General features: G+C 39.9%; 2 protein-coding genes across 2 annotated transcripts in view; both read left to right on the forward strand.

Moving 5' to 3' along the window:
* Positions 1,592-4,699, forward strand: LOC107620416 (ethylene-responsive transcription factor ERF071-like). The gene is made up of 2 exons (XM_021114095.1): positions 1,592-1,704; positions 3,817-4,699. Exon 2 carries the CDS (start codon positions 3,843-3,845, stop codon positions 4,374-4,376), a length of 534 nt encoding a protein of 177 aa, XP_020969754.1. The 5' UTR covers positions 1,592-1,704; positions 3,817-3,842; the 3' UTR covers positions 4,377-4,699.
* Positions 6,870-12,809, forward strand: part of LOC107620415 (agglutinin-2-like) — a 6,883-nt gene continuing 943 nt past the window's right edge. The window contains exon 1 of the mRNA XM_021114501.1: positions 6,870-7,010. Coding sequence (XP_020970160.1) covers positions 6,870-7,010 — 141 coding nt within the window. The remainder of the gene's footprint in view (positions 7,011-12,809) is intronic.

Below are 12,809 nucleotides of genomic sequence, written 5' to 3' on the forward strand. Positions count from 1 at the left end.
CTATTATTGATCCTGAGCTTGTTTTCAATACAACAATTGATTTTGTCAGAGGACATAGTTTCTTATTATTTTCAGAGTAATAATTAATGTATCAGTCAAAGAAATATAAATTAATTCTATTTCCTTTTATAAAATCATAGAATAATTCTCTTAATCTAATAACTTTATTTTCAGAATGATTGGTAAAATACTAATTTTTTAATGATTTATTATAATCAGCATTAAAGTCTTGTCTTATCCATTCTTTATCAATCTCAAAAGGTTCCTCCTTAATAATTACTAATAAAATTTGTGATTCCTTGGATCAAATTCTGAAGGTATTTTATATATAGGAGTGGCTATATGAGGCCTTATGTTATTAATTCCTATAATACTATCCATATTTCTTATTGATAAATTATCTATAGAATTTTTATGACTAATAATTTTAATATCATCAGAAACTCTTAGTGATTGGGATCTATTCATCCTAATTTTAATATCTGGTCCTTCTCTTATTATTTTTCTTAATCTAGTATTTTCTATTTGTGGCTCTTCAATAACGTCAGGTATTACCCATTCCTCAAGCATTTTGTTTATTAATTCTTCATGTCTTAATTTTCTAGGAGTTTGTATATTAGATCTTTTTATATTCGCATGCATAATTATCGTCTCATCTTTTGAGGAGTGTTTTAATGCCTTGAAATTATAATTAACCTTAGTAATTTTATAATATATTCTATAGATTATTTCAAATGGATCATATTTTTCATTTATAATTTTTTCATCATATCGAACTTGCAATTTAAGGCTTGCCAAGTATATTCATTTTTTAGATTCATAGCATAATTCGGATAACAATTAAAGAAAACTGATCCATCATGATAGTTACTTTCTAATAATCCTATTAATGAATCCTTAAAATCTGTAAATCTGGTATCTCTTAAGGTCAATAATATAGGAAGATTTATTCCTATTCTAAAATTAGGTTTTATTGCTACTTGTATTAATCCTATATGGATGAAATTGTACCCTTTGTCACTATGTGCTTTTAGCTTATCCTCTTCTAAAATGGTAATAATTTTATTACTACTTGTTTGGGCGTTTACAATATTCTAACATATTAATTTCATAATTTCTACCTTCCCACAAATTTCTCTTTTTATATACTTCATCTTTATCTATTATAGGTATATTCCAATTATGAAAATTTTCTTCTAACTTAGCTATTTCTAATTCATTTTTAGTTCTAGAGGTGGATGCTTCATCATTATCTGTTCTTACTACTAAAGAATTATTTTTTCCTAAATTTAAACTACTCATCGGTCTTAATAAACTAGCCATTTTATGGTTAGAACTTTGTGAGTTACAGGACCACCCTCGTTAACCAACGAATTCACTGCCTCACGTAGGACTTACAACCGAGACTACAATCTGAGCTGACCAATGTATTAACAGTTCTCACTGCTACTTCAAAATTGTAACTATAAAATTTTTGGTTTATCAAAAAGACTTATAATAAAAATCCAGTTTAAAATAAGTTCTTTATAATTCGTATTAACGATTCTCACTGCTACTACACTCATTTTTTGAGTTGGCCGAAAATTGAGCTAGACCCTTTTTTCGATTTCCTTAATTTTGACACCGCTGTAGCTGCCGCCACCAACCCCAACAACAAGGTTCAGTCACCACTTCCTGAGATCCCAGGAGATAACAACAACAAAGGTATTGTTTTTATGCTCTGGCCTATTTTTGGATCATATATTTTCCTTTAATTTGTATATAGCTTTCTTGGCTTTATTTTCTTTTTTATGTATGCTTATAAATTGTCTATGAGTTAGGATTTAAATTTTGCCTAACTTACTTTTTGTAATAAATTTTGATTTTTTAAAAATTATTTATTGTTATATCTTTTAAATTAAATATTATTTTTTAACCTTTTTTAGTAAATAGGCATCACTTTTTAGGCACCATAGTATTCACCGTGTATTGGGAGCTAAAAAGGAGTTCAAGAATTTTTTTATTTTTTTAACATTAAACAAAATTAGATGAAACGCAAAATAATGGTGAGAACTCTATATTTTCATCTTTTTTTATCTATCAGCTTTTTGGGGTTTTGGTGGATTATTGTGGTAGATATGGGCTTGAATGACTTAGGATGGAATTAATTTCAAGCATTATATTCACTTGTTTGACATTAACGGGACATGAAAATATCTTTTTTCTACTCTGTTTTTTGGTACCATTTTCTCTATTTCTTTAACGTTTACTTTTTCTCTAACAAGTAACAAGCCTTGTTCCTTTTCAAAGGTATGAATTTTATTTATTTCTTTTTTAAATTTAAAAAAAAAAAGCAGAGGAAAAGGTGATATAACTGGATTTTTCAACATTAAAAGCAAAAGCGTATTTGATGAAATTAATTAAAAAAAATAAATCAAATACATACACATTGTTAGACATAGCTCAATTTTAATAATGCTAGAGAACCAAAAGAGTATTAGTCAAAAATCAGCCAAATACCTTTGGATAAATTTAAAATCTCTACGAGTTAATATATATGGATGTTTCTTCTGCTAAGTATCAGAATATTTCTTTTTCATACTAAATGGATGTTTTTTTATATATTTTTTGAATTTTTTGTATTACAAATGTAAATGTCTCTATTTCTTTAAGAATTTCATAATTTTTTTTAAATTTTATAGATATTTAATTATTTTTGCTAAAATATAACTGGATATTTCTTTTGTTAAGTATTAGGATGTTTTTTTTCATATTAAATGAATGTTTTTTTATATTTCTGTAATTGTTCAAGGACTCCTTTTAACTAAGATCAAGTGTGTAGTTTACAGTCTCTTTAATCATCAAAATGGCACCTAATATCCCAAAACGATTGTGTACAAGGTAGAATCTCTTCATACAATGTGATGAAATCCTCGACAGTGTTTAACTCCTGTGTTTCAACAATGCAGCAAATAATAAATACCAATTAGCACATGGCAAAGATCAAGTAAAAGGCCACTTGAAAATTTTTTTTCTATTTTTCTGGATTAGAAGGAAAAGATAGAGGAAGCAAATCTCTCTTCTCCCTTCATTTCAAATCTCCAAGGAGATTAATAATTATAGATATTTTTTAAAAAAAGAAAAGAGTGTGTCCAAACACAAAAGGAGCGCATTCCATGGAAGGGAACTAGATCATAATAGTTAAGAAACTCCCAGGAGAACATAAAGAACCAAAAGAAATATGAATATAACCTTGAATCCGATCTGGTTCGCGAAAGAGAAACGGTTCTTGTCGACAGTGGCGAATCCGACAAGCCAGATGTCGGTGATAGATGAGGAGTGGGTCGCGGTGGGGAGGTGGAGAGGGCCTGACGGTGAAAGAGAGGGGTCTGTGTGATTGTTGGAGGTGGGTAGGTTAATGTAAGAGAAAAGAGGAAGGTTTTTATAGGTTTTAATTAGGTTTACTTAATCAATTTTAAATTTTTTAAATTTTGAATCTAAAAAATTTAAAATTAATTAATTATTAATATAAATTAATGTGGTTTTATTTAGTTTTTGGCTAATAACCTTTTGGTTCTATATACTTTTCCTTTATCTTATTTAGCATTCATTAATTGTCGCAGTGATAATTAATGAATGCCAAATAAAATAAATTTTGGCTGGTTTTTTATTTTTTTTTTATCTAACATTACCGAAAAGTAAAAACATACTTGAGAGGATGAAAATTTGTAATTTTTTAATTCAAAATAACACCAAAAGAAAATTATAAAGCTTTGTGTAGTTTAGTTGTGCGAGGTGGGTTTATAACGTATTAGTGATCTTGTTCATGTGTGGCAGTGGCAGCATGTGACGAGGTACTAGGAATGGAAAAAATGGTGGTTGGTGGTGCAGAAGATAAGAAGCAGCCCGAGAGGAAACTTAAGAACGTGTACAGGGGAATCAGGCGCAGGCCCTGGGGAAAGTGGGCCGCGGAGAAAAGGGATCCACACAAAGGGGCCCGTGTCTGGCTCGGCACTTTCAACACTGCCGAGGAGGCTGCTAGGGCCTACGACATCGCTGCTATACACATCCGAGGAAACAAAGCCAAGCTCAATTTTCCGAATACTATCAAGGACAACGGCGTCGAAGTCCTTCCATTGGCTAAGAAACCATGCCTTAGCGATGAGACCCAATTTCCCATGTTAACACCTCTCTCTGCCACGTTTGACAGTGATGATGGAAGCATGGAGGGATGGGAATTCAACCTGACACAGCAGATGTCGGGTCTTGAATGGCTCCTTGGATTGGAGAATGAGCAACCATCCCAAATGGGGGGTGATGATGTCTTTTCGAACAACCTTAACAACAACAATGATAGCACGCCAAAAACAATAACAACATGGACCTGTGGATGCTAGCTGACGTGGTTATACCCAACTGTTATGCCCAAACGTTTTGCGGACAATAATCCTCACTTGGAAAATACAACACCCGTGGTGCATGGATTTTACTTAGGCTTATTAGTAGCATTCCGTATCTTCTTAGAGTGGATACTATTGTATAAAACTATGTGAAAATTGTGATAGTTGAGTGCTCGAGTTTTTGTTGTTGATGTTGTTATCTGGCTTTCTTTTCTTTCTTTTTTTTTTTTCTGATGATCAAATGATTTTTGTTTGGATTGTAATACGGTGATGATTATGATTATGTGCGTATAAATAGAAAGGGAATTAAGTATTACGCCGTGGGGGTATGCAGTATGCCGCGGGTCGTGCATGTTTAATTAATTAAAGTATGAGAAAGTATATATCATTATGATGTGATTTGTGTTTCGTATACATTATATTTTGGAAAAGTATAGGTAGATAATAAAAATACTAAATAATGTGAACAATAGATATATTGGATGTTCATTTTACTAGATATACAGATAGTTATTTTAATATTAAGATTTAGATGATTAATTTAAAAGTGTAATATATTTTTATTTGATTGGTGATTGTTCATGTTGTTCAAAATAATTATTGTTTACCTAACACTCCCCATTTATTTTTTTATGTGGAATTTGATGCTTTCGTCGTTATATAGCGTGCAAAGATTTGGATTAAATTCGTGATTCCAATGTTGGTGATGAACCTCACCGTGACTATATCAAACTTTAAAGCTATAAGTATTGTTTATTGTTAATAAAAAAATTGATCTTGTAATTTGTATGCTATTATAAGCAAATATTCTTAGGATTGAGCAACAACTTTTATTACCAAAAGGAACAATTTCTCACGCTTAAAATATAATTACGTACAGAAGTTTTAGAGGATTAGTAATTTTTTATTAACACACTAAATTTTTGAGTTATATATATATATGTTACGGTGGGTAACCGGAGATTAGTGGGCTGGATGACGTTGGTTGACCCAAACGTGTGAGGGAGGTGGCCAGCTAGTGCACCTGAAACTCGGTGTTCCTCCGTTCGACTTGTGCGTCTGGAAGAATGGGGGGTGGTACCTGCAATGACACTCCAATGCCTAAGTTAGCAAGAGTGTGAGCCCTACTCGAGCCCAATTTATTTTTAAGAGTTGGGTTCGAGTATTCAACTCGGGGTCGTAGCCGATTTGTGAGAGGACCGACGTGATGGTTTGAGAACCGACGTGATTTTTCGTGACCTTTTGGTTCTGACAGTTACGTCTAATCAAGCGTCGTATCCGTTAGGGGTGTGCGTAGGGATTTAATAGCCTTGGTAACGGTGCATCCTCATTAATGATTGCCCCGATTTTACCGTTATGCCCCTAACATTCTTATAAATATTTTCCCTCTCTTTCGTTGTTTCGTTTCTGCGATCTTTCAAATTTTCCTTGCCTTCGTTCGTGCTGCGTTCTTGCGTCTTCAAAGGCTTTTTGCTTCCAACCCTTATTTCCGGATAAAGGTTAGTTCTTTAATATGCCTTTGTAGATAAATTTGATTTGTAGACTTTAGTTTCGCATCCTCCTCCCTTTAGAGACCGTGTTGGTGACATTTCTTTTTCCCTTGTAGGTTTGTTACCCCCCTTTTTTATAAAAAGAAATGGCTTCTGTAGATGCTCTCTCTCACTGAGTTGATGTCACGGTTTTAGGGGAGGAGCCCTCAGTCGATTCTGAGTTCATTACCAACCTTCGCACTCATCACAGAATTTGTACTTCTGAGGATGACGAACCAAAATACGAATTGGTAGTCCCGGGTCCTGAGGACCGGGTTTGTTTTGGAAGAGTCGATGAGGCGGCCCCTCATTTTTTCTTTATGTATGAGTGCATGATCACCCGTTTGGGTGTTTTTCTTCCTTTTTCGAATTTTGAGATATCTGTTTTGCGTCACTGTCGAGTCGCTCCCACCCAGCTTCACCTCAACTCTTGGGGTTTTTTGAAAATTTATCAATTTGTCAGCCAGGCTTTAGAGTTCCCGACTTCTTTAAAGATTTTCTTCCATCTTTTCCATATGACAAAACCCTTCAGTGGGCTAAACAATAAACAACAGTGGGTGTCGTTCCGAGCCATACAAGGTCGGAGACTTTTTACCCTTTTTGACGAGTCCTTTCATGACTTCAAGAACTACTTTTTGAAAGTGCAAGCTGTAGAGGGTCACCACCTCTTTTTCCTGGATGATCATTCTTCTCCCCGATTTCCTTTATATTGGCTGGAGGCCTCCCCTTGCGAAAAATATGGTCTGGATGATTTAACTGCGGTAGAAGCAGCCATTGTGGGGTTCCTCCGAGAAGCGTGGGGGAGGGCCCCATACTTGGATACTAAAAAATTTCTCCAGGGGTCGCCGTCCTTTGTCCTAGTCACAATTAGGTAGCTTTTTGCGTTTCTTGCTTGTTTCCGACTTGCAATTTCTTTTACCGACTTTGTCTGATTTTGGCTACCAATTTGTTTTTTGTAGAGATGGCAAAGAAAAACGCTCAAGAGTCTTACCAGAGGGTTCAGGAAGCCAAGGCAAAGTCTCGAGCCAGGTCTGGAGGTGTTAGGATGGTTGTCTCTCCTCCTCCTCCTCCTCGGAACGTTGGGACTCCTTCTCAGCCTATTGTAATTTCTTCCTCTGCTTCCTCTCTGCCACCCCCTTCCGTCCGACCTACTCCCGAACCAGAGCCAAAGAAGCGCAAGACCTTAGAGTCTGGCGCTTCTGGTGAGGCGGACGCTCTTGCATTCGTCCGAAAGAACATCTATCCTCATGCTCGTATGAGTATGGATGATGTTTCTGTTCGGCACTACCTCACTACTGTGGTTGAGGAGAGTCTCAAGACGGCGGGGGTTTGTGGCAAACTCTTTATGCTGCTTCTCTTATCTGAGCTTCTTCTCGGACTTCAGGGAGCAAGTCGAGTTCTTCTTTATGTCCCTGTATATTCCTGATCTCATCGTGGAAAATCACTCTTGGGCTTTGCTCATTGACCTCTATTGGGATCATGACTTCCACGCCATAGACTAGTCGGAAGGGTGTTTCTCCAGTGGCGGATTGGGGAGTTGTTCTGTAAGCCCATAGTACTTGTTGGAGCTCTTCAGCCCAAGCCCCTTTCGCGTCTTGTAACCTTTTCTTCAGCCCTACCAGAATGACTTTGTTGGCTGCTTCGGGTCGGCACACACTTTAGCAATGGTGTTGATATCCCCCTTCTATAGAGAACATTTTTCACCAAGGTATAGTGTTGTGCTTCCCTTCGGATTTTTTGGGCTTCTTTTTCCTCCTTAGGGAGGATGTCGAATTTTAGGTATTCGACTAAGGGGTTCATCCATCCGAGGTTTAATCCGACCACTTCAAAGACTTCTAGTGTGTCTTCTGTTTTTACCACTGAGGGTTCCTGGAGGGTCTCTTGAATCAAGCTTCTGTTATTTCCTCCTGGCTTGGTACTTGCTAGCTTGGATAGGGCGTCTGCTCTGCTGTTCAGATCCCGAGTTATGTGCTTCACCTCGGTTTCTGCAAAGCGCCCCAAGAGCTCCGAGGCTTTCTCCAAGTACCTGTTCATAGTTGGGTCTTTTGCCTGGTACTCCCCACTTATTTGAGAGGTCACCACCTGGGAGTCGCTGTATACCATCACTTTCGTAGCACCGACTTCTTCAGCCAGCTTCAATCCTGCGATCAAGGCTTCGTATTCTGCCTGATTATTTGAAGCTGGGAATTCGAACTTGAGGGAAACTTCTATCTGGGTTCCCCTTTCATCTACCAATATTATGCTTGCGCCGCTTCCTGTTTTATTGGAGGATCCATCCACGTAGAGTTCCCAGGTAGTCGATTTGTCCTCTTGATCCCCTGCATATTCAGCAACGAAGTCGGCGAGGCACTGGGCTTTAATCGCCGTCCGAGTTTCATACTTTAAGTCGAACTCGGAGAGCTCTATTGCCCATTGTACCATTCTTCCTGCAATATCCGTTTTTTGGAGGATCTGCTTCATGGGTTGGTTCGTGCGGACTCTTATTGTGTGAGCCTGAAAGTAAGGCCGTAGCCTTCGAGAGGCTATTACTAAGGAGTAGGCAAACTTTTCTAATTTGTGGTACCTTAGCTCAGGGCCCTGTAGAACTTTACTAATGAAGTAGATTGGGTGTTGCCTGACCTCCTCTTCTCTTATCAAGGCTGCTGAGACAGCCCTGTCTGCCACGGAGAGGTATAGGATGAGGTCTTTTCCGGCTATAGGTCGGGTCAAGATAGGAGGCTGGCTCAAAAACTTTTTGAACTCCTGGAACGCCTCCTCGCCTTCGGGAGTCCACTCAAACTGATGCCCCTTTCTCAGTAGGGAGAACAGCGGAAGGGATCTTAGTGCTGATCCTGCCAAAAATCTGGAGAGAGCTGCTAGTCGACCATTCAGCTGTTGGACCTCCCTCAAACAAGTCGGGCTTTTCATCTCTAGGATAGCTCTACACTTGTCGGGATTGGCTTCGATCCCTCTTTGTGTTAGCATGAATCCTAGAAATTTTCCTGCCTCCACTGCGAAGGCGCACTTTGCAGGGTTTAGTCTCATCCCGTGCAACCTTATGGTATCAAAGACTTGTGAGAGGTCGGATAGGAGGTCCACTTCTTCCTTGGTTTTTACCAGCATATCGTCGACATAGGCTTCCATTAAGCTCCCTAAGTGGGGGGCAAACACCTTATTCATCAGCCTCTGATATGTGGCCCCTGCATTTTTCAATCCAAATGGCATGACCACGTAGCAATAGTTGGCTCTGGGCGTGATGAATGATGTTTTTTCCTGGTCTGGTTCGTACATCGGGATTTGGTTATACCCTAAGTAGGCGTCCATGAATGACAGGTATTGATACCCCGAGCTAGAGTCCACTAGGGCGTCAATGCTTGGTAGTGGATAGGGGTCCTTGGGACATGCCTTATTTAAGTCGGTGTAGTCGACGCACATTCTCCATTTACCATTTTGTTTTTTGACTAGCACTACATTGGTTAGCCATGTTGGGTATTTGACTTCTCTGATGAAGCCGGCTTCTAGGAGCGCCTGCACTTGTTCTTCTACTACTAGGGCTCGCTCTGGGCCGAGCTTGCGTCTTCTTTGTTGTACGGGTCGAGACCCTGAGTAGACCGAGAGCTTGTGAGACATGAGCTCGGGATCTATCCCAGGCATGTCGGAGGCCTTCCAGGCGAAGAGATCGGAGTTATCTCTTAGGAGCCTAGTCAACCCTTGTCTTAGGGTTTCCCCTAGGTTGGCTCCTATGTGAGTGTTTTTTCCTTCCTCTTCGCCGACCTGAATTTCCTCAGTTTTTCCCCCGGGCTGTGGTCGTAGCTCTTCTTTAACCCTTGCTCCCCCGAGTTCTATTGTGTGGACTTCTCTGCCTTTTCCTCTCAGGTTTAGGCTTTCATTGTAGCACTTCCTTGCCAGCTTCTGATCTCCCCTCACCGTCGCTATTCCCGACGAGGTCGGGAACTTCATGCATAGGTGGGGCGTCGATACCACCGCTCCAAGTCGATTAAGGGTAGCCCTGCCGATTAAAGCATTATAAGCCGACCCCACGTCGATGACTATGAAGTCTATTCTCAGAGTCTTTGATTTTTCCCTCTTTCCAAAGGTGGTGTGGAGGGGTAAAAATCCTAGTGGCTTTATCGGCGTGTCACCTAATCCGTATAAGGTGTCGGGGTAGGCTCTTAACTCTTTCTCATCTAAACCTAGCTTGTCGAAAGCGGGCTTAAAGAGGATGTCTGCTGAGCTTCCTTGGTCTACTAGGGTTCTGTGTAGATGGGCATTTGCCAGGATCATAGTAATTACCACTGGGTCATCGTGCCCAGGGATTACTCCTCGCCCGTCTTCCTTTGTGAATGATATGGTCGGAAGATCGGGGGACCCCTCTTCGACCTGGTAGACTCTCTTGAGGTGTCTTTTTCGGGAGGATTTTGTGAGTCCCCCTCCCGCAAATCCTCCTGAGATCATATGGATATGTCTCTCCGGAGTTTGTGGTGGTGGATCTCTTCTATCCGCATCTTCTCGCTTTCTTTTTCCATGACCGTCCGACCTTTCTATGAGATATCTGTCAAGCCGACCTTCTCTGGCTAGCTTTTCTATCACATTTTTAAGGTCGTAACAGTCGTTTGTGGAGTGTCCATATATCTTATGGTACTCGCAGTAATCACTGCGGCTCCCCCCTTTTTTATTCTTGATGGGTCTGGGGGAGGCAGCCTTTCAGTATTGCGAATTTCTCTGTATACGTCCACCACAGGAACTTTCAATGGAGTATAAGAGTGATATTTTCTTGGCCTATCAAGGCCGAGCTCTTCCTTCTTCTTCGCTTCCCTCTCCCTTTCTTTCGTTGAGGGAGGGGGCCCGATTCGCAAACTCGGGTCTCTTAGCCTAGCGTTTTCTTCCATATTGATGTACTTTTCAGCTCTTTCCTGTACATCATTTAAAGAGGCGGGGTGTCTTTTTGATATGGACTGTGAGAAGGGACCTTCTCTAAGACCATTGACTAGCCCCATGATGACCGCTTCGGTGGGCAGGTCTTGAATCTCCAAACATGCTTTGTTGAATCTTTCCATATAGGCCCGTAAGGACTCCCCGACCTCCTGTTTTATTCCCAGGAGGCTTGGTGCATGTTTTACTTTGTCCTTCTGGATGGAGAACCTCATCAAGAATTTTCTTGAGAGGTCTTCAAAACTGGTAATTGACCTCGGAGGGAGACTGTCGAACCAATTCATCGCTGCTTTGGACAAGGTTGTCGGGAAAGCTTTGCATCGCGTAGCGTCTGAAGCGTCGGTCAGATACATCCGACTTTTAAATTTGCTCAGATGATGCTTTGGATCGGTGGTTCCATCGTAGAGGTCCATATCGGGGCTTCTAAAGTTTTTCGGAACTTTTGCCCTCATTATGTCCTCGCTAAACGGATCTTTCTCTCCTAAGGGAGAATCTTCTCTATCGCCTTGGGAATTCCGACCCTTGAGGGAGGATTCTAACTTTAAGAGTTTTCTTTCTAACTCTTTTCGTCGCTCCATCTCCTCTTTTAGGTTCTTTTCAGCTTCCTTTTGCTTGTGTGTTTTGGAGAATGGGGGGTGGTACCTGCAATGACACTCCAATGCCTAAGTTAGCAAGAGTGTGAGCAAGTTGAGAATGTATTGGGACTTAGTGATACCTGAGGGATGTCAGGGTATTTATAGTGGTGAACCAATAACCACCGCTGAAGTAGTGCCACCTTTTTAGGTGGATAACCGTTCCCATATCTTAGGGAGGTTAAGATATGGCTCTATGAAGTGGTTAGAGAGTTTCTAGGGGCGGTTACTCATTCGAATGAGTGTTATCTGCCAGCTAACCCCCATATCCGACTTCTTTGGAGTAGGTCGTGTTCAGTACCGACTTCTGGGGATGAAGGCCGGTACTGGGGGAGGGCCAACCCCTTTGGGTTAGGCTTCTTTGCTTGGATCCTGGGTCCTATTTATTGGGCCAGGGTATGAACAATATATATATATATATATATGTGGTGTCTCTGGTAGCTATGATTTTGGTGGCTAATAGTAGCTATAGATTGATCAACGAATGAGGAACTGACAACTGGAGTGTGGTATATTATCCTTAAGTCTCATTAATTTGCTAACTACAGTAAATTTGTGGTTCGTTACCGCAAGGCTAATGGTGTAAATAAGTGATGTGCCAAGGGATATGGATATCATTTAGTAAAATGGTCTGTCGGCGATTAAGGGCGTGGCCAACAACCACCGGAAATGAGTGAGATGTGCAGTAGACATTGTTAGAAAAAATCAGCGTGCAGTGGAGGAATGCCACGTGATTTCGGTGTCGAATCTTGTGGGCTTAATCACTTTAGCAGCAATATTTCCGTTCTTCAAGAACATCAAACACGTGAAACATATAAATGATGGAGACACAACGAAGTTTTTCATTTGAAGAGAATATCAAATACTGCAAATAAATCTCGAGGGCGGCAGAGAGGAGGCTTGAGCACCTCGTTAGAGCGGCGGTCGAAAACACCAACAAAGTCAGAAAACTCGAGTGTGCACCAAGGATCAAGCGGTAGCGACAAGCAGCATAGATACGTGCAATAGCACCTTCTGCTGAGGTGGATTAGGTCGGATTCAGGTGCATCAGCGGTGACGGGATGGAATGGCTTGATATCTTCTTGTAAAAGTGTAGAGGAAAGTCCAACAAAAAAGGTGAAGCAGATTCATAGTGGTTCAGTAGAAAAAATGGGTTGGTATTGGTTTATTGGATAAGTTTTTTCAGTTTGGATCAAAACCCGATCTATTTCAGTAAGGACCAGTTTGTTAGCCTAAAGCCAAAAATAAAAAAGGCAAGAAAAAATTGATTATCCACGTCTAACAATTATTGTTCTAATTATGAAAGTTATTATTTTTTCAAGTTTTTCCTTGAGAGTCAAACTACCACGTGTCATGTT

This window comes from Arachis ipaensis, chromosome B10 (assembly GCF_000816755.2).
Source record: "Arachis ipaensis cultivar K30076 chromosome B10, Araip1.1, whole genome shotgun sequence".
Classification (NCBI taxonomy): Eukaryota; Viridiplantae; Streptophyta; class Magnoliopsida; order Fabales; family Fabaceae; genus Arachis; species Arachis ipaensis.

Excerpts from the sequence above, each read along its gene's own strand:
- LOC107620416 (XM_021114095.1), top strand. The coding sequence starts at position 3,843 with ATGGAAAAAATGGTGGTTGGTGGTGCAGAAGATAAGAAGCAGCCCGAG.